Genomic DNA, 24,729 nt, shown 5'->3' on the forward strand with positions numbered 1-24,729 from the left:
GGACACACTGTATTATGAGAAACATACCGAAGTAAACCTGTACAAAATGCTTTGTATCTTAGCACAGGAAAAACTCGTTCGCCAAGGTATCAGTATATCAGACAAATTAAAAAGTTGTTATCTTTGAGTGAAAATACTAATAGCATGATAAATCAGAGTGAAAACCTTATGGAAAGAAGTACTGTAATTTTCAGACACATATTTTTTAAATTTTAAATTGAACTACATAATAAAAAACAATGTAAACATTCCAAATTAAGCTCGTCGGAGTTAACCCACCTAACCTGAATTATATCGCAGCCAAAAGCTGAATAACCATTCTCAGTTCCAGTGAACGTCCCACTAAATAATGTAAACAGGTCTCCCGAAGGAAAACATTTCATTTATTTCGAAATGCCTTCATTTTTCCGAAAGTGGACCTCGGAGAATTACTTGATACAGATTAAAAGAGATTGGATACTCTGATATTCCAAATGGATTTTCCTCTTTGTTTCATGTTTTACCTTTTTTTTTCATTTATATTAAATGTGATACATCAAAGGAAGGATAGTGGAAATGCAGCACGGCGCCCGGCAACGCAAACACTGTGTAGTGTAGCAATTGGATTGGATTAAATAAAGAATTCTGTTAAAAATTCCCAATTTTTTTTTTACCTTGTCATAAAACATAACTACTGTATGATGTATCTTATGTATGCAATATTGTATTGCATCCATGCTTTCCTAGGTAAAACCAAAAGATAATTAAAATTAAAATCTAAACAATAAAACATGTACAAATATTTTTAAAAAATCTACAATATATTCCCTGACACATAGGAGGGAAACAATGGATTGTAGAGTTGAGTGGAATCATCCCCCATCATGTTAAATATAATAAAAGTCATCAAAACCACGCTTACAGCCACAGTCAGTTTTTAGGTTCTCAGTTCGTACCAACAAGCATCTAAATGGACCATTTTTACTCTTTTTCTTATGCTTATAAAAATTGAACTTGACACTAAGTAAGTATGGGTAGATATAGTAGTAACTACTATAGGATGCATCTTATGTATTCAATATTGTATTGCATCAATGCTTCCCTAAGTAAAACAAAAAGTTTATCAAAATTAAAATCTAAACAATAAAACCTGTAACATTTTTTTTAAATCAGATCTACAATATACTAAATATTCCCTGACAGTCTAAAAAATAGGACGGATATGAAAAGAGTGTGTAGATTATAAAATATAAGGTGTTTAAGGCCATAAGAGTTCAATATTTGGTGACTGTAGCTCCTCAAATATTGCATACTGTGACTTAACCACCAACCAGCAGTAAATCTAAAAAACATGACACTGTCAATCAGAATTTTCTGCATTTAGTTACTTTGGCCAAGTTACTTACATTGTAAGACATCCAGCACCAAATTATCAAAGTATACAGAACACATTCAATCTGAAAAAAGTCAAATAACAGATTAAGTATTATTGGTATATCAAATTGTGAAATTGTAATACATTTTTCAGTACCAAGAGTAAAATTTTTGACATTAATAGTTTGCTTAGTTGTTACAATACTATTATGATAAGTCAAAATTTTATACTTAACAAACATGAATTATAGTGATGATGAAATCAATGATCATGAAATGTAGTTATTATTAGTAGGTACTAGGTTACTAGTAGTAAGATGATTTGTTCTAATTTGCAACTCAGTATCCAACATTTACAGAAAAAAAAAAATACAAGTGTGGTGAAATGCTAAAGTTTGGAGATTAAAGTTAATAGAATATACTAGATAATAATAATTAACTTACATCTTCTTTTATATGCTTTATTAGTTTTTTTGATGTGCAACTTTTTAAACCACTTTTACAAGAAAGTAAAGAAAACTACCTAAATTAGTAAAGTAAAGAAAACTACCTAATAGGCAACTTGAAAATACTTTAAGCATTATACTAACTAAACTAAGCATCACTCACATAGATGTAGTATCCTCCAAGTAACCACAGCCCAAAAATAAGCTGAAACAAAATAGCTGTTCCAAATAATGTCATCCAGGGCAACAAAAAGCCCCGTATCATAATATGTAATCCATACACCATCAAAATTGCAGAAACAATAAGGCACACAAAGTAGAATAGCATGAAACCTCCAACAACTTGCATTGCTAAAATCATATCAATTTATAATACTGAAATGAAAGATGGATATAATAAAGAATGTTGAAATAAAGTACTTACAGTATCTAATATCAGCCTCAAACAATGGATTGTAGAGTTGAGTGGAATCACCCCCCATCATGTTAAATACAACAAAAGTCATTAAAACCACGCTTATAGCCACGGTATAAAATGCAATGGCTTTGCACCCAGTTTTTAAGCTCTCAGTCCATATACATGGGGCCCAACAAGCATCTAAACGGACCATTTTTGTACTTTTTTGTAAACTTACAAAGTAGATTATTTCTATCAATGAAGAAACTATTTTAATAGTCTTTAATGGGCACACCCAAAACGGAAAAATTTAAATTGGTATTTAATGAAGAAGGAAGGTAACTTAAATCAAGTAAACAAACACATTAACTAACGCCAAACCGGCCAAACTACGTCAAAAATAAAGTGAGGTTAATTTACTCTGAACATTCGGAACGTTGCCTAAAAAACGTAACAAAAAGGGTATTTGGAACGAGTTCACGGTTTATTCAAGCAATGCTCACGTGACATAGATACCAGAATTAACTATAGCGGTCACATGACTTAAAAATAATTTTAATTAATGTCAACCAACAGTTCAATAATATCAAAAACGTCAGTTGTCAACAATCATCAATGTCATCTGTAATTTACGATTGTGACAGTGACCAGTGACATTTGCAGGTTATGTGTAGGTTTAGAATAAAACAAAACTAATTTTGATAAAAAAATTTAAAGTCACTTAAAATAGTATTTGTTCGAAATGGTACCTGAAAAGCATTTAAGCAGGGTTGCTCTATCCGCTGACGTGTACGCAATATGCATTCAGCACGCTTTAACCACAGAAAAGCAAGAAATTATGGGCCTGCTTATTGGAGAGGTACAGTGTACATATTAAAGCCCCATTTTTTCCTAATGTAATTGTTTTTGAGCAGATTGATGAAAAGGAAAACGTTTCACATATATCAGCATGTATGATACTGCACAGAAGTGACAAGCAGCCAGATCGAGTTGAGATTTCTCCTGAACAACTCTGTGGGGCTTCAGCCTATGCAGAACAATTAGCTTCCACCCTAAATAGACCTATGAGAGTTATTGGATGGTATCATTCACATCCTCACATAACAGTTTGGCCAAGTCATGTGGGTAGGTTGACTGTTATTACTTGTAAAAGTTTTTGTTTACATTAATTTGGTGGTAGATATTGGAACCCAGACCACATATCAGTTAATGGATCCTTTATTTGTGGGTTTAATTTTCTCAGTTTACCAGAGTGATTCAAGATTAAAAAACAATCAAATCCAAATGACTGGTTTCCAGTCAATGACAGGAGGTTCAAAAATGGAGAGGAGAGAAGTACCAGTTTTTATAGAAAAAAGTCCATATCATCTTCATAACTTGAAAGGTAAACTTCTGGGTTATATTTTCATGCAACAATATTTAAACTAAAGTTTGCAGAGATTGCTGGTTTACCAAAAATCCTTGTCCAAGAAGAGGTAGAATGTCATACCATCAAAGACAATCAAACAAGTGACATTATTGCTAGGTTACATAATGATGCCTTTAAAACACAAGCTTTAGCACATATTGTTTCTAAAGTTTCTAGACCCATGTGTGACAATTTAGTGGAAAGGCTGAATAGTACCAAATTAAGAATTAAAGGTTTACAAAGACTCAGAGCTAGATTACTTTCTAACAAACTGAAACCAAACTTATCAGAATGAAAACTGTTCTTTTTTTAATTTGTATTAATATTTTTGTTGTTACCATAAGTACCATTTTAAGAGCAAATGCTATTTGTCATGAATTTCACTTTTAAATGTTGCATAGTGTACTTTAAGGTAAGTATATATTAACTGTCATTTTTGAAATGTTTGTATTTATTTTTGTTAGCCAACTTGGGAACAATGTTCTACCTAGTTTGCAAAAAAAGAAAGCATGTTTTAAACACTAAGTTATGAAATAAAATCATTTTTGTATCTTGAAGAAGATAAACTTAATGTTTGTACATAATTATTCATATAATCTTATTGACATTTATATTCTGTATGTTTTAATACTTACTATTCACAAACCCTTTTCCTGTGCAGTGTATAAACAGAAATTTTGGTAAAAACTGCCTTGTCAGAGACGGTTATTCAAATTTATTTAATTTATTGTTATTTTATTCAAAGTAAATTCCAATATAAAAATTATTATTCTTGCATTTTATATGATTTAAAACACTTTTTGTAGCACTATATGATAATATGAAATATGTCTTCTAAAGAAGTCAATTTGCAAGATGAGGTGTGTTTACACAGTTCGTGGATGACTTCCTGTATATAAGCTTATTAACTGGAACTGGAAACTAGAAATAATGTATTAAAATTAATTCAACACTTTTTTACTACTCGTACATCCTGTGTAGGACGACGTATAAATATAGCGGCAGGACCGGCTCGAAACTGCCAACCAGATTAATAAGTCCATAATGGTGGGATAGGTGAGGAGTAAACGAACTGCCGGATATGGCTTCTGGTTTATTAATATACGCTAATAAATGTTAATGAACAACTCGAAATGGCGATATGGTATGACTTGCCACATTTTTTTTAAACGTGTTTTAATTTGGAGTCATTATTGTATAGACAATAAAGAGTGTTTAATTAATTGAGTGTTCAGTTAAGTGTGAAATATTTGTAGGTAATGGTTTAATATACATCAGTATGTTTATTATGGATTGTCTTACCTAAAGAACTCGTACCAAAAAAAAATTACCTATAAAAGAAAAGTAGCTACTTGATAACTGTTTAACTATTCCAACCTCTCTTATGCTTATATAAACTCGATATTTCTTGATGTTTAACATAGTCAAACCCGTTGTTGTCCTTTATGTAAATATCTGCTCCAGACACAATCAAACAGTCAACTATTTCTTGTTTGCATTGCAAAATTACTATAGATACAACAATTTTGTTATATGGCAATAATCTAGTAAACTTCAACTGACCTGCTCTTAATAACGCTGTCCACCCATTATTGTCCTGTAAATTAATATCCAATCGCGTATCTAATGCAAACTTTAAGTTGTCTAAATTATTAGAGTCTACAGCGTGATGGATAATAGTTAAACCATTAATATCTCTGTTGGATATCTTGGCACCTAGAAACTGATTTTAATGTGGCAACAAAATTTTTCAGATAGACCGACCTTTATCAAGCAAAAGCGATGCAGCCTGCAATTCTCCTTTGTAAATTGCGAACATTAAAGCAGTCCGTTCACAATGCAATAACGGCTTATTCACGTTAGCTCCTAATGTAATTAATAACTGCAGAACTTGCAGATCTTTCGCCTCGATAGCTTGGCATATTGGAGTCTTGTGCTCTTTGTTTTCTGCATTGAGCAACGAGGGTCTGAAATTGTAACTTTTGTCTTACATCCATGCCACTATGACTAAATGCAGAGAATAAGTGCCTTAATTGGGCTATTTTCCTTATTACGGAAGTTTTTCCCATCTTTACTGCTCTGGTGATGTGTATAACAGAGGTGTAAGGTCCTAAATCTTCGGTAGCAGCCTTAAAATGTATCCAGTTTGTACTGGTTCGTTTGAGACGGAAGTCGTAGCAAGTACAGGGTGCTAATCGATCCACTTTGCACACAGTTTTAGGACCACTTCAAGTTTTATAGAGGAAAAGGACGTAATAAAGTAAGAATTTCCAATTGTCCACTTAATCATACCAGTAAATACATTTCCACTCTTTGGCGTCGTCACGTATCTCTAACCGGTAATTACAGTAATCTGAATTGGATTCAAACACTTCCTGCCAACACAACGTTAAATCATTTAGATTTCTTTTAATTGTTTTTGGTAATTGAATCATCATGCAATATTTATATGTTATTGCCACTGTAACGGTTTGAGTATCGGAATGTTTTAAGTTTTCTGACCCAGTTATCGATCAAACTACTTATTTTACAGTTCAACTAAAAACCAATAAAATGTTTATTAAAATGATCATTTGTATTGTTTTTCTCCATAACAGAAAAATTGTTATCGAGAAAAACAATAAATTAAAGCAAAAGCTCATCCTAGGAACTTTTCTTGTAATATCACCTTCTGGTGTATGCATATAGGTAATTAATTGAACTGTTGCGTTTGTGAAGAATCATCAGAGTGTTCATACACGATTTTTGAGCAATTTCAACATGAAGCACCAATTTTTTCCCATGCATGGTTTACATATTTCAGTCATTCCAGCACATACAAATTTATCATAATCATATATCGTATGTACCCGTTCGACTAGAAGCCACGCTAATGGCCAAAGTTAAAAATTCAAAAAAGCGCAAGAGGAACTTGTAATTATTGAAACGAAGCCGGTACTTACTGGAGCTTGCGTGCCTTGGCGCCAAATTAAGTTCTACCTGGTAGATCGCCGTCAGCTATCTGCAGGATGGAGGACTCTAATATCTTTTAAATCGTTCTGTCCTTGGAAAGGAGTTTCCATCCATTAAGTCGAATTATTATTCATGTAAAGACCATGCAGTACCGGTCTGGCATTTTTTTAAAACGACGATACCTGGAGCATTCCGATTTGATGATTCGTCAAAATGCTCGGGGGCAATGTGTGAGGTGTTATTATATGTCTCTCGTTTTCAAGCTTTATCGGTTCTCCATTGTTGTCCGGAATCGGGGTGATCAAACCGTGAAATATGGGTTTTGTGCTTGATCGTTGTGTTCAGGTAATGGTCAGTTAAAGCCTTGGGCAATTATTATTGCCATAACACAAACGATGGGGGTACTGCAATATTGCGGATCCAATCATATTGCTAAAACGTCTGACAATATAGTAGTATATAAAGCAAAATGGAAATTTGCTTCCAAAAAACTTTAAAGCAAAAAAAAAGTGTGGTTGTGAATGAAAATCAATTTCAAACAAATTAACTCCCTTTCGCAGAAAATTGCAGTATTTATAATTTTTGAAACTCGTGAAGCACTGAAATAGCTTTTCACACTTTGAAAACCTCTACCACAGTTTGGTTATAAAGACATTTTTATGGTTGAATATGTGCTAATCAGAAATACACAGCATGTTAATTAAATGACTGGTTATCTATTGACGTGTTTTTATTGCTTTTTATTAAGTAAATAAAACACACTATTACACATACAAGAAGTGTCTGTTAAGATTGTAGACATCGAAAATTAAAATATCCAAACTTCTGGAAACAAGTTTTTAGTGGATTTTTGTCTAATTGTACTACTGATTGTAAGATTTATTTTATTTAAGCATATGTGTGTTTTTGAATTTTCTTCTGTAATTGTTTGTTGTTTTAGTAGTTAATTACATCTTTCCTTACATACCACTTCAAGTTGAAAAAATGCGTTTTTAAGGTTTGTATTCTTTAAGATTTCTGATTAGTGATAATTCATATAAAGGGTGGGCATTAAAATTACGACTACACGTGAAATGATCTTCACTGACCTTTATCTGTTTTCTATTTTATTAAAATAAGAAAAATATCCATAAAGGTTTGTACAAACGATTAGACTCTTTAAAAGATCACGTTTTGATATTTTGACAATGATATGTAGTAACATAACTGGTACCTAAGCCAATAAGACGATAATCCAAATAGAACTTGTTTTAGTTAATAAATGCCTACTCTTCGTCTTGAGACGGATAAAAAATACTCTTCTCTGTGACTCTTCTCATCTTTCTTGCTGATTAGCGGCGCAAAAACCGCGCGTGGTTCCATCGCTAGTTCGGCGTTACTCGAGTATGAGTAGTACCAAACCACGATAGAGGGGCAAAAACGGAGCAGTGGGATGTGGAATAGCCATCAAACAATGCAAGAAATGGTTAGTCATTGCTGGTAGTACCGATGCCGCGACTCTTCAGTGTTCCGTGTGCAGTGAACCGCCGTCGAGTATTTCAAGTTGAATGCCCTTGTGCGCGCTAGGAAGTACTATCCAAGGCTAATATAACAACAAAAGGCCATCATGAAGTGAATTATCGTAAGTACCGGGAGTACCACTACTCGATCATTAACAATTATTTCCAGCCATGTGATAGAATTGGCCAAACGCGAGTGTACGATGTATTACAAATTATGTGTTTTGAGGAAAAAAAAACGGTTCGCAATTGAGTGCCGTTATGCATCAGCTGTTGTTGGTTTCCCATGCTTTCAAAATATAATTTATCCAAAAGTGGTTGCCGTACATTGCAAAACCGCAAAAACCTTCGACCGGGTATCGAAAAGCCATTCGGAAAAATGACACTAGGTTCACTACGGCCTCAAGGCTACGCACATTGTCAATCCGATCAGATTGTCTACGATCACTAATACCCCAGTTTCAGGTTAATTGTCTTATTAAGTTTGATATTAAAGACTTAAAAGGATTTCAGTGGTAATAAACACCGGCAATAAGGAAAAAAAAGTAGAAATTGAGGGTCACGAACACGCTACAGTCATAAAAGACATTGCTCGAGGTGTTGCTTGCACGTTTTACAAAGATGATAAGTCCAACTTAGTGTAGTCGTATTACATTCAGTGCATTATATTTGACTCGGCTAAATATTTAATAATATGAAACTATAACTGTTACACACTGTTTCAAATTTTGATTATGGCTATGATTATCATCATTATCACTCTGAAGATTCATGCAACAATGGAAATTAAAACCTCGTCATCCATTAACATACAAATCCAGGAATACTCTTTCTAACTAACTCTATATTTCATTTTTCAGATGTTATCTTATTCTTGTTCGATTCTTTAATATTTTTAATTCCTGCGCAGTTTTTGATAACTAACTCATTATTTAGTTTAGATGAACGGTCTAATAGTTCATATTCATTTTCTTAATTTGTTCATTGTTTTGCGTTTTTTTTTGCTTTTAAATTTTTAAACTTTTATTTTAATGTTATATAGTCGTTCATTTTTAGTCACATTTAAATCGGGTAATTTGGGTTAAATTTTAAAATTAATTTTCCAATCGTACCTAGTGTATTCGTTCATGATAAAGGATAATTTTACTATCGAACTATCGATAGCAACAACATAACGATGAATTTAAAATTGAAGGGACCTTTTTGGCTTTTCCCAAAACGCTGAAACTAGTATGTTGTTTTATTTTAAGAGCGAGGTTTTTATGTAAACTGAACCAATTAAGACAACTCCTTTTAAACATTATCAATCACTTATCTGGATATATTAATCTGACTTCTTGGCGAAGTCAAAATATCAATATTTGCAGGACGATTTTAGTATACTTTAAAATTGTAGAAATCTAATCTAGGAATAAAAAAACAATAGTATATTAGATACTCAGGTGGAAAGTGTTTGATTGTGTGGCATTCATAACTTGCATTTTGATCGGTTGTTCTCTAACTTTCAAACCTAGTTAACCGAATAAAATAACAAATTATAGATTTTTAAATTTTTCCCACACAAAAAGTTCGTTACAGTCTGCTGCCACCCTTCATGAAAACAGGTGTATTTGACCGGAAACAAACAGGAACTCAGGTCACAGGTGGGTTACCTTTTACCAACCCCAACCGCAAACTTTTGACTTGGAACCAGTTTTACTTTTTGAATACGAATGATTAATGATATTTTACACCTTGCATCAGTTGCATCACAATTTTAATAATATTTACCAGAGTGAATGTATGCTTGACAGACTTTCTGTTACATTTGAGCTTGTTAACAACACACATGAAGCAATTTCTCGTCTGTATGTCAAAATAGATGATGTATGAATATTCACAATAAGTGATTTGATATTTGGCAATGACGAGTTTAAACAAGACAGGAAAATAGAAAGTAACGTTTACAAAGTAAAACAACTCGGCTAATTAACGTGCTTATGAGGATTCTTTTTACAAGACAAATTTTCTTTAACCGCTATTTTTACGAAGGACCAGATTAACCAGATTACAGCAATTTTATTCCCCAGGAACCAGTTCGAAGGGAAATCTCGTGATACTTATTTAGATGCTTTCGTCCGGTGCTGTATCTCTATATCGATCAGTCCAGTCGGATTTACATATACGGTTACATGTCTGTAACGATTTGGGAAATAAACTTTTTCGAAATCTCTTCGACATCTGTTTTCTGTTGACGAATTTAACGAGGCCATATAGACCGTTTTATAGCAACAGGTAGTATTAATTTTAAGGAGAAATGTTTGAGATAAATGGCAAAGTTTGGAACAGAATTATGGACTTTAACAAAGAAAATGCAAACTCCACCTAAATAATGGCAACTTTAAAAGATATCAAAATGAAATAAAAAATAATAATTAATTAAATTAAACGCAGAAATAAAATTGTAAATAAGTTAAGTAAGAAATACGAAAGGAGAGTATTAGCATATATTATAATATAATGCCTTATCATTTTCACTTTTAGTAAACCAAGAAACAGTTTCTACCAAAAAAATTGTGTATAATAGTGCAACACTGTTGTCATTGTTGTATCTATATTCTTATTCCCTTAATAATAATTAAACCAATTTTGCTAAAAACATTAATATAAAAATCTAGGTCTAAAACTGTCTCTTGTATACTTCAAAGATTCAACTAAAGTAATTCAAGAGATGAGAAAGTTTTAAATGGTAATCTGGCTAAAATTTCACTAAACATGCTAGAATGGCTTAAATGCATTTTGTGTGTATATTCCTATATAAGTATTTCGGTGTCAAAAGTGTTTGTAAAGCGTAAGACTCATTGAACTAGCTTTTTTACCATTAACAGACTTGTCCTTATAAGTAACGTTTGGCAATAACCTAATTAAAAGCGTATAAGTTGGCTAATCGGGAAACAAAGAACAAATTTTAACACGTGCATCGGAATTCCAAGCATAACTAAAGCAATAACCAGCAAGTTCCATGTATGGTTATTGTTTATATTTCAAGCAGATTTACGCTTGATATGTTAATACAAAATACGGAATCGTTTACATATTATACCGTCAAGATCAATTATTAATATTGCCTAACAGTTATTGTGAACGGTTTGAATGACAGGTGGTCAACAACACCGAAGACGAATTTTAATTGCTTGGTTTAAAAGAATTTCTTCTCCTGTAAAATGAAGAAAACCAAGTGTATAAAGCACTGCCGGTATAAATCTAAAGAGATCTTAACATTGAATAGAAGTGATGAAAGTTTACGATACTTGTTCTATAGAACTAAAAATAAATGTTTAAAAATATGCATTTTAGCTTTCTATGGTTTAAGTTATTAGGTCACTATAGACTTAATTACAAGTCAATGAATTTTAGTCTTGGTAACATAAGGCTGTGATTAAGGCAACTAGGGAAATCTACAGAATTTAAGGTTTTGGTTGTTGGTTATCGTGAAAATAAAACAATTCATAAGCCTTTCTTTTATTGCGAGTTACTAACCATTTCTATAACAGAGATACATACTTTAAAAAATTGAATTCATAGCATTGTAACTTAATTCGTTTTTTAGCAGCATTTATGTTATTCAATTGCACTGTTTTTTGGGTTTCGGCTATTTTACTAGCCAATTTACCTTTGAAGCGTCAGTGCATATTGTAATCAATTAGCAATAAAAAACTTGTAATTGAGCAACAACGTGAAAGTATTATTTCTTTTGAAACTTGAAAAACAATAAGTGTACGTGACTTTATTGTCAATTAGCTAACTTTACGATAATGGTCTATTGGTCCTAAGTGATCAATAATACGGATTTTTTATGAAAGTAGGTAGTATATGAAAATGATAATTCACACATCCTAACAGAACGACTTAGGAGTTTGGTTTGGATAGGTTAAAATAGAATAAAAAGAAGAATAACTTTTCTCTACTACTTCTATAGAAAATCTCAAACTCAAAAAACTCTTTTTCCTCATTTCAAAGATGAAAATATTACTTTAACTCCCCAGGTGAAGTATTTTTCTCCGCTATCCGGGCCTCAAATTGTTCACAAGAGCAAAAGTTGCACTTTCCTCCCTTATAGAGCAAATCACTATTCTAAGTTTAAAAATTATTTGTAATCTATTAATGATAATGATGATGATCCATCTGATTTCCTGTCAGTCTTGTGTGTGTGATGTGTCTGTCTTATTATTGTCAAGTTTTGGATATGTTGATAATTACATTTTATAGTAATTTTATTATTTTAACCTTTGCATTTTTATAAAGTCGTTTTTAGGTACTTTATTTTCTCAACACACAACAAATTTTTATGTACTTCCATAAATAACTTACACAATCAGCAAAAACGTTCATAAAATTCGCCCATTGTATTGTGTCGCAAAAAGCAAATAATCGCGTAATCGTATGCAGAAAGTAATATAATCCACTTACACCGGTGGACGTGGGTGTGCCTTCAAGGCATTCGTACACCAAAGTACCATGTACAGATATTGTTTCGGGTAAAACCCGTTGGCAATTATTAATACAAAGTCTTTGTTTCAGATATGGACGGCGATCGATCTTCGTTCAAAATTGAGCAAGATGGACTGCTTTTGCTCGGACAAAACTCCGGTTCATTGCAAAATCGTTTTTCTCGACGAGACAGAGCTGGTTCACGAACTGCCCAGAAATAGTAACGGTCAAGTGTTACTGGACATTGTTTTCAAGCATTTAAATTTACTGGAAACCGCTTACTTTGGATTGAGGTTCCTAGACCAAAATGGTCAAACACACTGGTTGGATCCAACGAAAAAGCTGGGAAAACAAATCAAAGGAGCTGATCCGTACACGATGTATTTTGGAGTTAAATTCTACGCCGCTGATCCTTGCAAGTTGTTGGAAGAGATCACCAGGTATCAGTTCTTCTTGCAACTCAAGCAGGATATTTTGCAAGGCAGATTGCTGGTGCCTTTCGATCTAGCCGCCGAACTGGGGGCGTATATACTTCAATCAGAATTGGGCGATTACGACCCTAGACGTCATGGGTATGGGTACGCCTCTGAATTTCGTTTTCTCCCGAATCAAAGTGTTGAACTAGAAATGCGGATCGCCGAACTGCACCAAACCCTTATAGGACAAATGCCCTCACAAGCTGAAATGAACTATTTGGATAAAGTAAAGTGGTTGGAGATGTATGGTGTGGATTTACATCCAGTTTTAGGTGAAGACCACGTGGAGTACTTTCTCGGACTGAATCCAAGTGGTATTATAGTGTTACGAAACAAAACTACAGTGGGAAACTACTACTGGCCTCGAATATCCAAAATCTACTTCAAAGGGCGGTATTTCATGTTAAGGGTTGCTGGTAAAAACAACGATGAGTGCACCTACGGATTCGAAACGCCGTCAAAGTGCGCCTGCAAGCATTTATGGAAATGTTGTGTGGAACATCACGCATTCTTCAGATTGGTGCAAGTTACCCCGACCTCGCCGGATATATTTGCCTTGGGTTCTAGATTCAGGTAGGTTCATTACGTTAACATTTTACCTGAGGCTGATAACCATTATTTTTTTGGTTACACTACATAATATGTTCTAAAGAGCGCTTTGTTTGAAACGGGTATATGACGAATGGCTGCTAATAGTGCTCTGCTTATATGGGTGGATATGATTACTTGCTGCTTAAGTTCGTTTTTTTCGGGATAATCATAGAAGGATAGGTTACCTAATGTTTATTAATGATAGTTTGTCACACTTAACGGAGCAGTAATCAACCGCTCCCAGCTAATTTCGTTTCTTCATACTTTTAAATGCAAATCGAGAGCGGTCAAATTGCTACGGTCGAGATATATTATGAAATTATTTATTTTTTTATTGATGTTTATTAGCGTCTGCACGTCAATTTTACGGAGATGCAGTGGCAATTGATGGTTAAAATTGATTATCCCGATTCCGGCCACTTCATTAATAAAAAATGTAATTTATGATAATGATCATTAGGATGTAAAAGTTGGACAACCCGTTAAATTAAGGCACAGTTGCATATTTTAATGACTTCTTTTCAGTTTTTCAACAGTTATTACACTAGAATTTTCACCATGAAGATGACGTTAATAAAAAAGGGTTAACAAATATGGGAAATAAGAAAAAATCTCTATGAAAATTGCATACTTAATTCTATTAGGTAACACACACTTGAAGATTACTGTAGAAACTTTTCAAAGAATGTTCAAAAAATTACCGGACACTGTATTTATACTATCCAAATGATTTTCAAATCAAAGTTTTTAAACGAATATGTCCTAACTCTAGTACGTTCCACTATACAAGTTGCACGTTTTTACCGAAAAAAGCTTTACATCCTATCGTTCGTGTCACTGAATATTGATCACGCTCTTTTTCTTTGCATATTTTTCAATACATTTAATGTCATAACGGAAATTTATGCGAAGACAGTTGGAAAGAAATTTTAATACTAATTATTCACAGAACTTTCAAATCACATGAAAAAACAGTTTGCCGTTATTTAGGACTTTCTTAATGTGAGTTACAGTCAAACATGTAAGATTGTGATGAGTAATTTTCTTCAAAACCAAGAAGAATGATGTATTATTTTTACATTGATTTCACTTAATTAATTTATTTTTACTTAATGAATGTTTCAGAAAATTATTGTGCATTGAAATTAACAGAGTTAATAAATTATTCTCACATTGTGTCAAGATCATTTAAAATATACTGACATATATAAAAAAAAGTTACAATGTGATACGCACTTTATTATTTTAAATCAGAAAATGTCTGAGAAAGTTGTTTATTCTGTCCAATATCAGACGATTAACTACTTTCAATAGAACAATAATGAAATTCAAATTTTTCAAAAGTGGATAAAGCTGCAAATCATGCTTACAAACAGCTTTGACTCGAGTTGTTTTAGTGCGCCATTCAATACATTCCAAAAAAAATTATTCAAACATTCAAATCTCGTTTTTCATTCTTTTCTAAGTTATTCGCCGTTACCACGTAGAATAAATTGTCCATCAACCCATTACATGCTCGGAAACTTTACTTTTTCTATTTCGTGAGTTGAAAATACTTAATATGTAGGGACTTTGGAATGTGAACATACATTTTATCGTCTTCGAGATGTCTTTAACTCATCCAAGAGTTTATATGTTTACAATTTTCAACCACAAATGTTGTCTAATTTTTTCGCACAAGTCTTTCAATTGTATTATTCTTCTTGTCTTAATTAACTAGAAATTATTCTATTTTACCTTATTTAAATAATACTGAGTACAATGAAACACTTATTCAAGAACAATACTACCAGGCTTCTGTTACATGGGCTATACAAAAAAACAATGACCACATGCTGATTACATTAAAATTGAATTTTAATGTTGGCTCAAATATGTTTTTACCATTTTCCCGGCTAAGTAGTCTGCTCGTTTCTTCTACCATTTCTTCCTCTGACGGTCTTGTTAATAACCTTATAGAACTGGACTAACATTCAGTAAAAACTTTACAGCAACAGGAAGTTTGTAATTATTCAACCAGTTAACTGATGGTTTATTTTCTACATATAGAAGCCTCCTCATCAACGGATTTATTTACATCGTAGTGAAGTATCGTTTACCTAAGTAACAGGCTGAATAAAAAATTCACTTTTAATTGCACCACATTGCTTAACAAGAATAATCTAATTAAATAATGTAAATCAGTTAATTAGGGGATTAAAATTTATTTATTGAGTGGTAGGACAACGTAATTCAACCACAGTTTTTTGAGTTGATCCTATCACGGAAGACTGAAATTTATGTTCGTACTAAATTACCGAGTATAAGCCGATTTTACTGCAAAATTCCAGGTTAAAACTGTAAACTGAAAAACCTCTATAACATACTCAAATTTGATCCAAGTTTAACCACGTTAAAATATAATTCCGTTGCCTTTGATGACTTTATATGGTGATTAATATTCACCGAATGAGCCCGGCAAATGCCTGACGAATCTTAACTTGAGGATGTTTCGACTCAGTGTCAACGACACAGTATGCGCTGCGCAATTTTAATGAAGACATTGTTTAAAAATTTGTTTTTTTTAATTCCAGGTATAGCGGCCGAACTGAAAAACAAGCGGTGCGAGACGCCCAACTAAGGCTTCGTCAACCGCCCACCTTTTCAAGAAAACCATCGAAACGATACCAAAGACGTTTAACCCCAGGTGGACAAGAGCCCCCACAACAGACTGAACCCATTCATCCTCCTCCTCACTACCAAAATCAAGAAATTAAATACATATCACTACCCCTGCCTGCTGATAACTTTGAAAGTTCCTGCAACACTAACACTCTTAAAAGTAACGCTAGCAGTAAAAAGTTTGACTCACCAAGGAGTACAAGAAGTGCCCCATGGTCTCAGCCCCATTCTAAAGGACTGTACAACAATTCGGTTCCTCCAAGCCCCAGGTCTGTACGATCGGGCAGTAGGTACAGATCATCATCTTTGGATAGCCAAAGCTCAAATGATTCACGATCGTGCCGAAGACGTCGTCATCGAAGTAGAACCTCAGATAATGAAAGCGAGTTATCTAAGAGTTCTAACAGGTCTAGGAGAAAACATAGAAAGAGAAGGTCCAAAAGTCGAAGGGACTCCGAGTCAGAACAAGACAACAGAACTAGAGAACGCAGGAGGAGCAAGTCAAATAAATCAGACAAGTTCTATGAATTGGTCGATTCGGGGGTGCAATGGCAAGAAGCTCAACTAAAAAATAAAGATAGCAATTCCAACACAATTCAACAAGCCACAGTTGTTAGTAGTAAAACCAGTGACAAGACACATAGAAATAGTAACACAGATTACGGAACACATGGTAGGCAAAATAAACATAGAAAACACAGATCACGGTCAAGATCACCTGCTGAAACTAAAGCCTGGCTTCCTGATGAGCTCAAAAAACACTTGGAGTTTGACCTGGTGGATACAACAGGAATGAGCGATTTACAACTAAAAGAAATCCCCTACACAATAGTGAAAACAAACTACTCCAAACACGTTAAACTGAAAAACCCTACTGCAGGTGTGAGAAGCTTGGAAGTCAACAGTAGGTCTAGTCCTTCAACACCTTCCAGACAGTTTAGTAATGGACCACTTTACAATACCAAAGCTATAATGGACGAGGCTCTGACCAACTTTTCGTATCCAGATTCTGTAGAAAGTTCTCATTATTACAACGGTAGTCATACGAACCAGTCTGGATATTCTAGTAATTTTAACAATTCAATGTTGGATAGTTTTCCCAATTTTCATAAAGTGCAACACGATCATTCTGATTCCGGATTGGGAGTGGAACGATGATAATGTTTGCCTTTGTAAATACCTATAATAGTGCAATGAATTGCAGTTGTTTTGTATTATTATTTATTAATTTTCCAATTTTTTTATAGATATAAAAAGGTCTGTATGCAAATCAGATTTTATTTATGTGTGTATAAACGAAAAAGTTTACAAGATAAAAAGTGTTTCAATTTAGCTCCTGTGCTATACTAAAATTATATACAAACAAATGTATACATACACAGTTATTATTAAAAAAATCTTTATTGCTTAAAAGCATATAATAACAAATTTAGATCAATAAATCATTATAACAATTTTTAAATAACAATTTATTCACAAAATAGTGAACAATATAAGTTAACATAAAGTTCGCTGCTATTTACTTGTTTTGCTCTTCGATCAATAACATGAGCAGCAATAAAATATTGCTTTTCAAAGATTTTGCAAATTACTACATTAAATTTAATTTACATTTATATCTCATAACTTATAAGAAATGCTTAAACGAATCAGTCATAATATTAACATTTCAGCCATAATTGGATCACCTACAACGACGATTCATACATATTGACACATAGAATTGTTTGTCTTCAATCATGCTTTGAATATTCTTACAACTCGAACAACATATTGTCGGCATATTGGACATTCGGCCAATTGTTTACCACAATTCACACAGGACGCTATGTGTCCACATTCCAAAAGGACACAATCCAGTGGGGCATCCATGCATACTTTACACAACATTTCAGTCGGTGTGTTTTCCAACATTTCTGAAATTAAAAGTAATTTTAAGGGTAACAATAGAAACTATACAGACACAAATTATTGTGTTCGACTTCTCATACTTTGGAGAATGATATTCCCACGCTGATGTTATGAAAGTTCATTGCTTTGTAAAACTTACTGTTCAATTAATGAATGTTAATTTTATTCTCAGCCAATAACCGCGTTAATTTAAATATTATGGCGAGCAGTAGTTAAAATAACTACTGCTTGTTATTTTATTTTTTGTTAGTGTGCAGTCTGTACTCATATTTAGTTCAAGCAGGTCGGAAACTTTATTGTTGTCTGTGATTTAGTACATAGAGTACATACTTTTTAACCTTGAATGACAAAATATCAATAAAAGTTAATTAAAAAAATTAAAAATAGTGTTTTTCCAAATGCGGACAGTGGGTAATAACATTTTAATGAACACATAATATAGCGTACAGTTTATTTTTTACTCAAACCTACCTCTTTTATGTATTTATTCTATATACTCTTACCTCTATGTTTTTGATGGTCTTCCCACAACCGACAGACTTTCTCTTGCAACTCCTTCTTTTCAATACACCCTCTAAAATCCACCCTGTATAAGGACAAAATGATCTTCATTTGTTTCACTGTAAGTTCTCGCAAATCATCTGTACTTTCGTAATCTTCCAATTTAGGGTGATCGATCGTCAGACTATTAATGGTAGAAATAACAGGTTCCTAAAAAATACAAATTTTCCAGAAAAAATTCTACATTTTTCAATTTGCATTAAAACAAGGAGATAAAACTGGATGACAAATTTCAGGAGAAAATATAAAGATATAAATTTATACGTCAATATAGTGAAAAATATGACAGTAATTGGATAATTTAGATAATTACTATCATTTGAAAACAATTAATTTTAAGAATCCTCTATATTACTTGTAATTTTCTAAATCATTGATACCAAATTAAAAATTCACTTTTTATCCTTTATATGATTATTATCTGAACGATACTAATTGTTATTAAATCTGTAATAAATTGTATTCTGGAATTTTTTACGTTATTTCGTAACGGTTTTCATTTTTCATCATCTTCATTTCTCCTTAATAAAACAACTAATAAACTACTACTCCTGAATAATTGGACTTATTGAAGGAAACTTGTAAACATACTGAATAAATGCACTATACAAATATTATTATCATTGACAGTTATGAAAATTATCTTTAATTCTAAATTACCTTGGCTTGGTTCACCTCATGTATTTCTTCCACTTGTACACGCGAAAAATTTTGAGGTAGAGGTGGCTCAATAACTGTTATGAAAGGTGGCAAATTGTATTGAGGTAGACTAGATCTGGGTGGTTCTTCTACAATCAATTTTCTTCATTTCTGGACTTTGCCATAGCAAGCAATACACACCAGCACATTTGCACAACTAATATTATTAAGTACTTACCCTCAGATTTGTTTCCTTTAAAACACCGACAACACAGATACATTATTATGGTATTGTAGAAGCCTGCACCAGGATTGAATGTTGAATGAATGTAATTCTACTGGATAGTAATCTTATCTGAACGAGTTTCATTAGTCATCGTGGTTTAATCAAAAAGCTGATATAAACACTAACGTAACATACGGTTTTCGTTTACCAAATACCCAGAAGAAATGTATAAAGCACGGTTTAGGGCACAATACTGACGAATAATATGCCAATAATAAATACGTCGGCATTTTACGATGTCCGTAGTATTTATTTACAGGATAAATTTTGCTTTTCTTATCTGGTATACTTATTGGAATTCAAGGTAGCAAGCAAAACAATAATTACACAACATTGTGTACTACTATACTAATCTGACACAGTGTAAACTTACTTGTGGCTTAGTTTTCTCAATTTTTATATTTATCAATATCTGCAAGAAAAACCAAATAAGCCAGAGTAAACGTTTTTATTGTATATACCACATTGAATGAATTTGTTTTGGCAACAATACACTAGTTTAACTGAATAAATAAATATTGTGAAATTTAATAAAAAATCTAAGGGTTTTGTAGACATGTGTGCAAGAAGTCCAATTACGGTTTGAATCAGTTTCTCATTAAAAGATAGTTTTGCTTTAATTTAAAGTAAAAGCATTTACTACGTTTTATTCAGCAGATCCAATATGAAAAATTGTCTAAGAAAACCAAAATGTCAGTTTCAGACATACCATTTTATATTTGCGTACACCACTGAGTAAATATTGAGTTCTACTACAATTTGGCAGCATTTCTGACAAATTAGTGGAAGGGTAGTTGAATTCTCTGTAACCCAGTGCCGTTAATAGTACAAAAAAAATATAATACTAAATTATAGACAAAAAGTTTTAATAGTATAAATTTATTTCATAATACAGCTTGACAAAACGGGAATGTCCACGAAAAACCTTGATGCCTTTAAATATAATTTTATAGATCACTCGTCCACGGTTTGTCAAATTAAAAAAAAAAAACACTCAACTTGGCTGACATTGTTAGAAAGGACAAGAAACGAAGTAGAATTTATTTGTAATTAATGAAGAGAAAAAAAAGGCCCAGCAAAGTTGGGCCGATTTTTAAAAATATCCTAAAGACCCCCACAGAAAAGGGTCTTACCATATGTTACAAAAATAACGTTCCCTATTTTTAAGTTTTTTTAGTTTCTATTATTAATACAAGAAACAACTACTACTGTACAGAACTCGCAGTACAAAACACAAGATAATTGTACAAAAATAAACCAGTTATACGGTGAATAAATAATAAAAAAAAACACTAGTGCGACCTCCATTTAAACTTTTTAGTGTACTGTTCGCCACATACTGGGTGCAATCATAATAATTAAGCTATTTGAGGGTTTCGTTAATCCTGTATATTTTTTCATAAATCGAGGCGGTACGACGACAAACAGTAAACCTAGTCATGTTTGCAACATATGGTATTAAGAAAAAACACTCAGTCCGGTACGTAAAACAATCACAGAGCGGTGACTGCGAGCACGACACTGCACTTAACGGTTGGTGTTCTTCAGCTGATTGGATAGCCAATCCAGGCCCTCGTAGAGTCCGTCACCGCTGGTTGCGCAAGTTGCTTGTATGTACCAGTTACGGTTCCGGAGCGAGTGTAAACCCAGCTTGTCAGTGATTTCTGCCGCGTTCATCGCATTAGGCAGATCTTGTTTGTTGGCGAAAATTAACAAAACCGCATCCCTAAGTTCGTCTTCAGCTAGCATGCGCATCAGCTCGTCCTTTGCTTCGCCGATACGTTCTCTGTCGTTGCTATCTACTACGAAGATCAAACCCTGAAAAAATTATTTGTCGGTTAAGTTCTGGGATTACCGTGTGCAAAAGGGGATTTAAGACCCTAACTGAATCATCCACCACAAAACAAAATTAAATGTTAAAGAAATATCAATGGCTGCATCTTGTTAGTTTTCATGTAAAATTGAACAGAACTTGAACAGAATTTATCTATTCCCTTAATCTTTAATAATTCCACAACAGAAATTCTCTATTTTTCAAAATGTAGGAAATAATGGGCATTATCAGGAAATTAGTGAGCATTATTGGGGAATTAGTAGGCATTATTGGGCATTAAATTAGTATTTTGAAACACCAGTGTTGCAAATTATATTATTTACGGTTTTATGACAAACCGTCAATAAAATTAATTAAACAGTCAAAAAAAAACAATTTTTGACTGTTTAAAAACTAATTTGACCCTGGAAAATTAGGAAAAACAAAGTCATATGACCTACAAAGGCTGCCACAACATAATGGTTGAAAATTTCTTAAAAAACTGTTTTTGCAATTGACAATATTCATTTGCCTAAATATGAAGGCTGTACCTGCCCAATTTAAAAAAAAGTCTTTCGAAGAACAGAGTAGTAACATAACAGACAAGGAAAACATTCAGTCAACTTTGGAAAAACCCCTTTTATTGGTTATCCACTGACATATGAAAGTCTGTACAGCTGCAAATAAACAAGTTATTTAGCAGGAGCTATTTGACAATAGACAGTTTTGACTGAATTTGACTGCTAATACTTAAAACCTTCTATAACTTGGTTATTTTGACAGTTACAGGGTGGTTGAATGAGTCCTCAAATAAGTAACCTAATACAAACTTACCTCAATTTTGAAGAGGGAATCAGAATAAAATTATAGAAACAGGGAATGTTTTATTTGGAAAAACAGATTTTCAGTCCCTTTTTTTCTGCACCCACTTTTAGAAGAAATCTTGTTTGACAAAACACAAAAACCATAAAACATTAGGACCCTGTATAATAATCATTATATAAAATTATGACTACTTAAAGTAGCAACTTCTGTTTTATTACCACTTATGCTAGAATAAGTACTGTTTTTCTTAGATAGAGGCGGGCTACAAATTGTTGCATGTATTTCAGGTAGGCTGTCTTTTTTAAAGAAAAAAAGTTCTTTCCTTTAGTTGTTTTTTGTCAATTATTTTAAACCTTGATTGTTATGTTTTAAACTGGTATTTAGCATCCACCATTTTATTGCATTTTTCTATTAACAAGGTTAACATTACACAAAAACACTCAATTACAATTTCACAAGACAGTCATATCTATAACTAATTTTTATTGGTATCAATAATATTGACATTGCCATTGCCAAGTTCATTACATGTAAGTATTTTCTAAATGACCTAATAAAAAAATCAAAATAAAAACTTGTAGTTTGAACTTTAGACCAATACAAAACACAAGTAGTCAGTTGGTCAGTAACATAACAGAAGAATTTTAGAGTGTGTTTACCTCTCACTTTAACTTATACTGACAAAAGGAGATCTATGCTGTTAGGTTACTACAGCTCAAAACTCAGATTAACACAAAATAAGCCTACAGTTAATGAGAAGCATAAATTTGTAAACAACCAATTTTACATCTAACTTTCTACTATCTCGCTCACTGCACCCTTCAAAAAACTATATAAAATGCTGGCAAGAACAACTTGAATAACCTTTGATCAATAATATTAGTTCCATATGTATTGTACTTTAAATAGCAAAACAACTATGCTTGACAATAGTGAACTACAGCATTTAAATAACAATTAAGACAAAACCTGGATTTCTGGTGAATATTAATAATAATACTAATCAGGAGTTAAACAAAACTGTAATAGAACCAACTCACCTGTGTATTTTGGAAATAATGTCTCCACAAAGGTCTGATTTTATCTTGGCCACCAACATCCCATACAGTAAAGCTGATGTTCTTATATTCTACAGTCTCAACATTAAACCCTAAAAAAAAATAGAACATTTTCAACAATGCCAGCTAACAAGGTCATAATAGATATTGCTTTTATATTGTACATGATGACTCATCAACATACTGATATTACAAACAGTGTACTTAATTAAAAGGCTGAATAAGTGGTGAGAAAATCAAATATATGGAAAATTAGTAAGAGAAGGATATGGTAGGTAATTAGAGAAATGGGGTACAAAGTTGTAATTTATTAGAATGATTCCAAGGTTTAGAAATTGACCTAGAAACTATTATAGTGAATGTTACTTACCAATAGTAGGGATTGTAGTCACAATTTCACCTAATTTAAGTTTATATAAAATTGTGGTTTTACCAGCAGCATCCAACCCAACCATAAGTATTCGCATTTCTTTTTTACCAAAGAGGCCTTTAAATAAATTCGCAAACACATTCCCCATTGTGAATGCTTCTATAAACCTGAAATGAAGAAGTATTTTAGTTACATTTGATTTAATTACGCATTAATTATAGTTTTTGCATTTATATTTAGAACAAAGATGGACAAGACAAGACAGTAAAATTAAAGGTTATTAATCTTGCAGTGTTTGACATATTGATTTATTTTTTTAAAGGGCTTGCAAAAAAACAGATGTTAGATAAGACGTTAAGAGCAAATAAAACGGATTTCACCAAACATGACTCAAAGGGCGTTTATAATGCGGATAACCGGGGCAATAGGAAGGTGAGGAACATTCACAAATGCCGACTGAACTTGTCACCTCTAACCAACTCCCAAGGGTTTCGAACCAATCTTGCAATGAAAACGTACACTTTGGGCGTAAACTAAAAACACTACGTACGACTCACTAATTATTAAACAAACTTTATCTACCTGTTTATAAAAAAACCAACTTATTCGCCTAAAAACGCTACGAACATTCACCAATCCACCCCGAAATTGTCGAATGTCAATATGGCGGACGTGGAAGAGATTTCGCACAGATGCCACGTCTTGGCGATAGCGTCAAGTTGATTGGATGGAAGCGTGCACGTGACCGAGCGTTACCAACCTAACACGACGAAATGTTTACACGTTGAATATGGGTTTTAAAATTGCGTGCGGTATTTTTATGAATTAATAACTAAATTAATGAAAATTGTTATTAAAAACGCAATTTTTAGTTACGTTTTAATAAATGAGAATTGTGAAAACATTCGTCATCACTGCTAGTAGTGCTAGTGAACCGTAAAATTTACTTGCTTTACAACTTATCAATCTCCGCATTACGATAGGTGGTTTTCTTTGTCTGACGCTTGTCCGTA

General features: G+C 32.9%; 6 protein-coding genes across 9 annotated transcripts; 2 read left to right on the top strand and 4 right to left on the bottom strand.

Moving 5' to 3' along the window:
• Window positions 1-622: 622 nt before the first annotated feature.
• Window positions 623-2,596, bottom strand: pasi1 (septate junction component pasiflora 1). The gene is made up of 4 exons (XM_081977575.1): window positions 2,224-2,596; window positions 1,963-2,150; window positions 1,386-1,436; window positions 623-1,321 (listed from the first exon to the last, which is right to left on the bottom strand). The coding sequence occupies exons 1-4, from the start codon at window positions 2,408-2,410 to the stop codon at window positions 1,238-1,240; spliced, it is 510 nt and encodes a 169-aa protein (XP_081833701.1). The 5' UTR covers window positions 2,411-2,596; the 3' UTR covers window positions 623-1,237.
• A 254-nt stretch (window positions 2,597-2,850) lies between these two features.
• On the top strand, window positions 2,851-4,215 carry LOC145727756 (lys-63-specific deubiquitinase BRCC36-like). Its single transcript, XM_081977573.1, has 4 exons — window positions 2,851-3,055; window positions 3,111-3,321; window positions 3,377-3,580; window positions 3,634-4,215. Exons 1-4 carry the CDS (start codon window positions 2,939-2,941, stop codon window positions 3,897-3,899), a joined length of 798 nt encoding a protein of 265 aa, XP_081833699.1. The 5' UTR covers window positions 2,851-2,938; the 3' UTR covers window positions 3,900-4,215.
• A 143-nt stretch (window positions 4,216-4,358) lies between these two features.
• On the bottom strand, window positions 4,359-6,131 carry flip (ankyrin repeat and SAM domain-containing protein flippy). The gene is made up of 6 exons (XM_081977576.1): window positions 5,897-6,131; window positions 5,633-5,830; window positions 5,369-5,571; window positions 5,168-5,320; window positions 4,575-5,113; window positions 4,359-4,525 (listed from the first exon to the last, which is right to left on the bottom strand). Exons 1-5 carry the CDS (start codon window positions 6,040-6,042, stop codon window positions 4,968-4,970), a joined length of 846 nt encoding a protein of 281 aa, XP_081833702.1. The 5' UTR covers window positions 6,043-6,131; the 3' UTR covers window positions 4,359-4,525; window positions 4,575-4,967.
• Window positions 6,132-6,856: 725 nt separating this feature from the next.
• LOC145728766 (band 4.1-like protein 4) lies at window positions 6,857-17,572 on the top strand. 3 transcript variants are annotated; one of them, XM_081979248.1, is made up of 3 exons: window positions 6,857-6,901; window positions 12,616-13,574; window positions 16,166-17,572. In XM_081979248.1, exons 1-3 carry the CDS (start codon window positions 6,872-6,874, stop codon window positions 17,409-17,411), a joined length of 2,235 nt encoding a protein of 744 aa, XP_081835374.1. In that variant the 5' UTR covers window positions 6,857-6,871; the 3' UTR covers window positions 17,412-17,572. The 3 variants fall into 3 exon arrangements, with proteins under 3 accessions (XP_081835374.1, XP_081835375.1, XP_081835376.1); XM_081979249.1 differs by lacking the exon at window positions 6,857-6,901 and adding an exon at window positions 7,999-8,177; XM_081979250.1 differs by lacking the exon at window positions 6,857-6,901 and adding an exon at window positions 12,396-12,554.
• Window positions 17,573-17,635: 63 nt separating this feature from the next.
• On the bottom strand, window positions 17,636-19,975 carry LOC145728768 (E3 ubiquitin-protein ligase RNF34-like). Its single transcript, XM_081979253.1, has 4 exons — window positions 19,603-19,975; window positions 19,386-19,513; window positions 18,668-18,875; window positions 17,636-18,169 (listed from the first exon to the last, which is right to left on the bottom strand). The coding sequence occupies exons 1-4, from the start codon at window positions 19,643-19,645 to the stop codon at window positions 17,991-17,993; spliced, it is 558 nt and encodes a 185-aa protein (XP_081835379.1). The 5' UTR covers window positions 19,646-19,975; the 3' UTR covers window positions 17,636-17,990.
• A 538-nt stretch (window positions 19,976-20,513) lies between these two features.
• On the bottom strand, window positions 20,514-24,527 carry Arf1 (ADP-ribosylation factor 1). Of its 2 annotated transcripts, none has more exons than XM_081979254.1 (4): window positions 24,299-24,527; window positions 23,717-23,883; window positions 23,329-23,438; window positions 20,514-21,468 (listed from the first exon to the last, which is right to left on the bottom strand). In XM_081979254.1, the coding sequence occupies exons 2-4, from the start codon at window positions 23,862-23,864 to the stop codon at window positions 21,178-21,180; spliced, it is 549 nt and encodes a 182-aa protein (XP_081835380.1). In that variant the 5' UTR covers window positions 23,865-23,883; window positions 24,299-24,527; the 3' UTR covers window positions 20,514-21,177. The 2 variants fall into 2 exon arrangements, with proteins under 2 accessions (XP_081835380.1, XP_081835381.1); XM_081979255.1 differs by having other exon boundaries at window positions 24,186-24,317.
• Window positions 24,528-24,729: the final 202 nt, after the last annotated feature.

Source organism: Ips typographus, linkage group LG4, assembly GCF_016097725.1.
Source record: "Ips typographus isolate SLU linkage group LG4, UJ_Ityp_2.0, whole genome shotgun sequence".
Classification (NCBI taxonomy): domain Eukaryota; kingdom Metazoa; phylum Arthropoda; class Insecta; order Coleoptera; family Curculionidae; genus Ips; species Ips typographus.

Bases quoted from the DNA above. Each gene is read 5' to 3' on its own strand.
- pasi1 (XM_081977575.1), bottom strand. From the start codon at position 2,410: ATGGTCCGTTTAGATGCTTGTTGGGCCCCATGTATATGGACTGAGAGC. The intron at 2,151-2,223 runs GTAAGTACTTTA...ATATGATTTTAG, and splicing joins TGAGGCTGATATTAGATACT to CAATGCAAGTTGTTGGAGGT. The intron at 1,437-1,962 runs GTGAGTGATGCT...GACTTTTTTCAG, and splicing joins TTGGAGGATACTACATCTAT to ATTGAATGTGTTCTGTATAC.
- flip (XM_081977576.1), bottom strand. From the start codon at position 6,042: ATGATGATTCAATTACCAAAAACAATTAAAAGAAATCTAAATGATTTA. The intron at 5,572-5,632 runs GCACTTATTCTC...TTACAATTTCAG, and splicing joins AGGAAAATAGCCCAATTAAG to ACCCTCGTTGCTCAATGCAG. The intron at 5,321-5,368 runs GTCGGTCTATCT...ATCAGTTTCTAG, and splicing joins ATCGCTTTTGCTTGATAAAG to GTGCCAAGATATCCAACAGA.
- LOC145728768 (XM_081979253.1), bottom strand. From the start codon at position 19,645: ATGTATCTGTGTTGTCGGTGTTTTAAAGGAAACAAATCTGAGG. The intron at 18,876-19,385 runs GTAATTTAGAAT...TGTATTTTTTAG, and splicing joins ATGAGGTGAACCAAGCCAAG to GAACCTGTTATTTCTACCAT. The intron at 18,170-18,667 runs GTAAGAGTATAT...TTTTAATTTCAG, and splicing joins AGACCATCAAAAACATAGAG to AAATGTTGGAAAACACACCG.
- LOC145728766 (XM_081979248.1), top strand. From the start codon at position 6,872: ATGGGTTTTGTGCTTGATCGTTGTGTTCAG. The intron at 6,902-12,615 runs GTAATGGTCAGT...TCTTTGTTTCAG, and splicing joins TGCTTGATCGTTGTGTTCAG to ATATGGACGGCGATCGATCT. The intron at 13,575-16,165 runs GTAGGTTCATTA...TTTTAATTCCAG, and splicing joins GCCTTGGGTTCTAGATTCAG to GTATAGCGGCCGAACTGAAA.
- Arf1 (XM_081979254.1), bottom strand. From the start codon at position 23,864: ATGGGGAATGTGTTTGCGAATTTATTTAAAGGCCTCTTTGGTAAAAAA. The intron at 23,439-23,716 runs GTAAGTAACATT...ATTTTTTTTTAG, and splicing joins GACTACAATCCCTACTATTG to GGTTTAATGTTGAGACTGTA. The intron at 21,469-23,328 runs GTGAGTTGGTTC...TAATTTTTTCAG, and splicing joins ATTATTTCCAAAATACACAG to GGTTTGATCTTCGTAGTAGA.
- LOC145727756 (XM_081977573.1), top strand. From the start codon at position 2,939: ATGGTACCTGAAAAGCATTTAAGCAGGGTTGCTCTATCCGCTGACGTG. The intron at 3,056-3,110 runs GTACAGTGTACA...GTTTTTGAGCAG, and splicing joins TGGGCCTGCTTATTGGAGAG to ATTGATGAAAAGGAAAACGT. The intron at 3,322-3,376 runs GTAGGTTGACTG...ATTTGGTGGTAG, and splicing joins AGTTTGGCCAAGTCATGTGG to ATATTGGAACCCAGACCACA.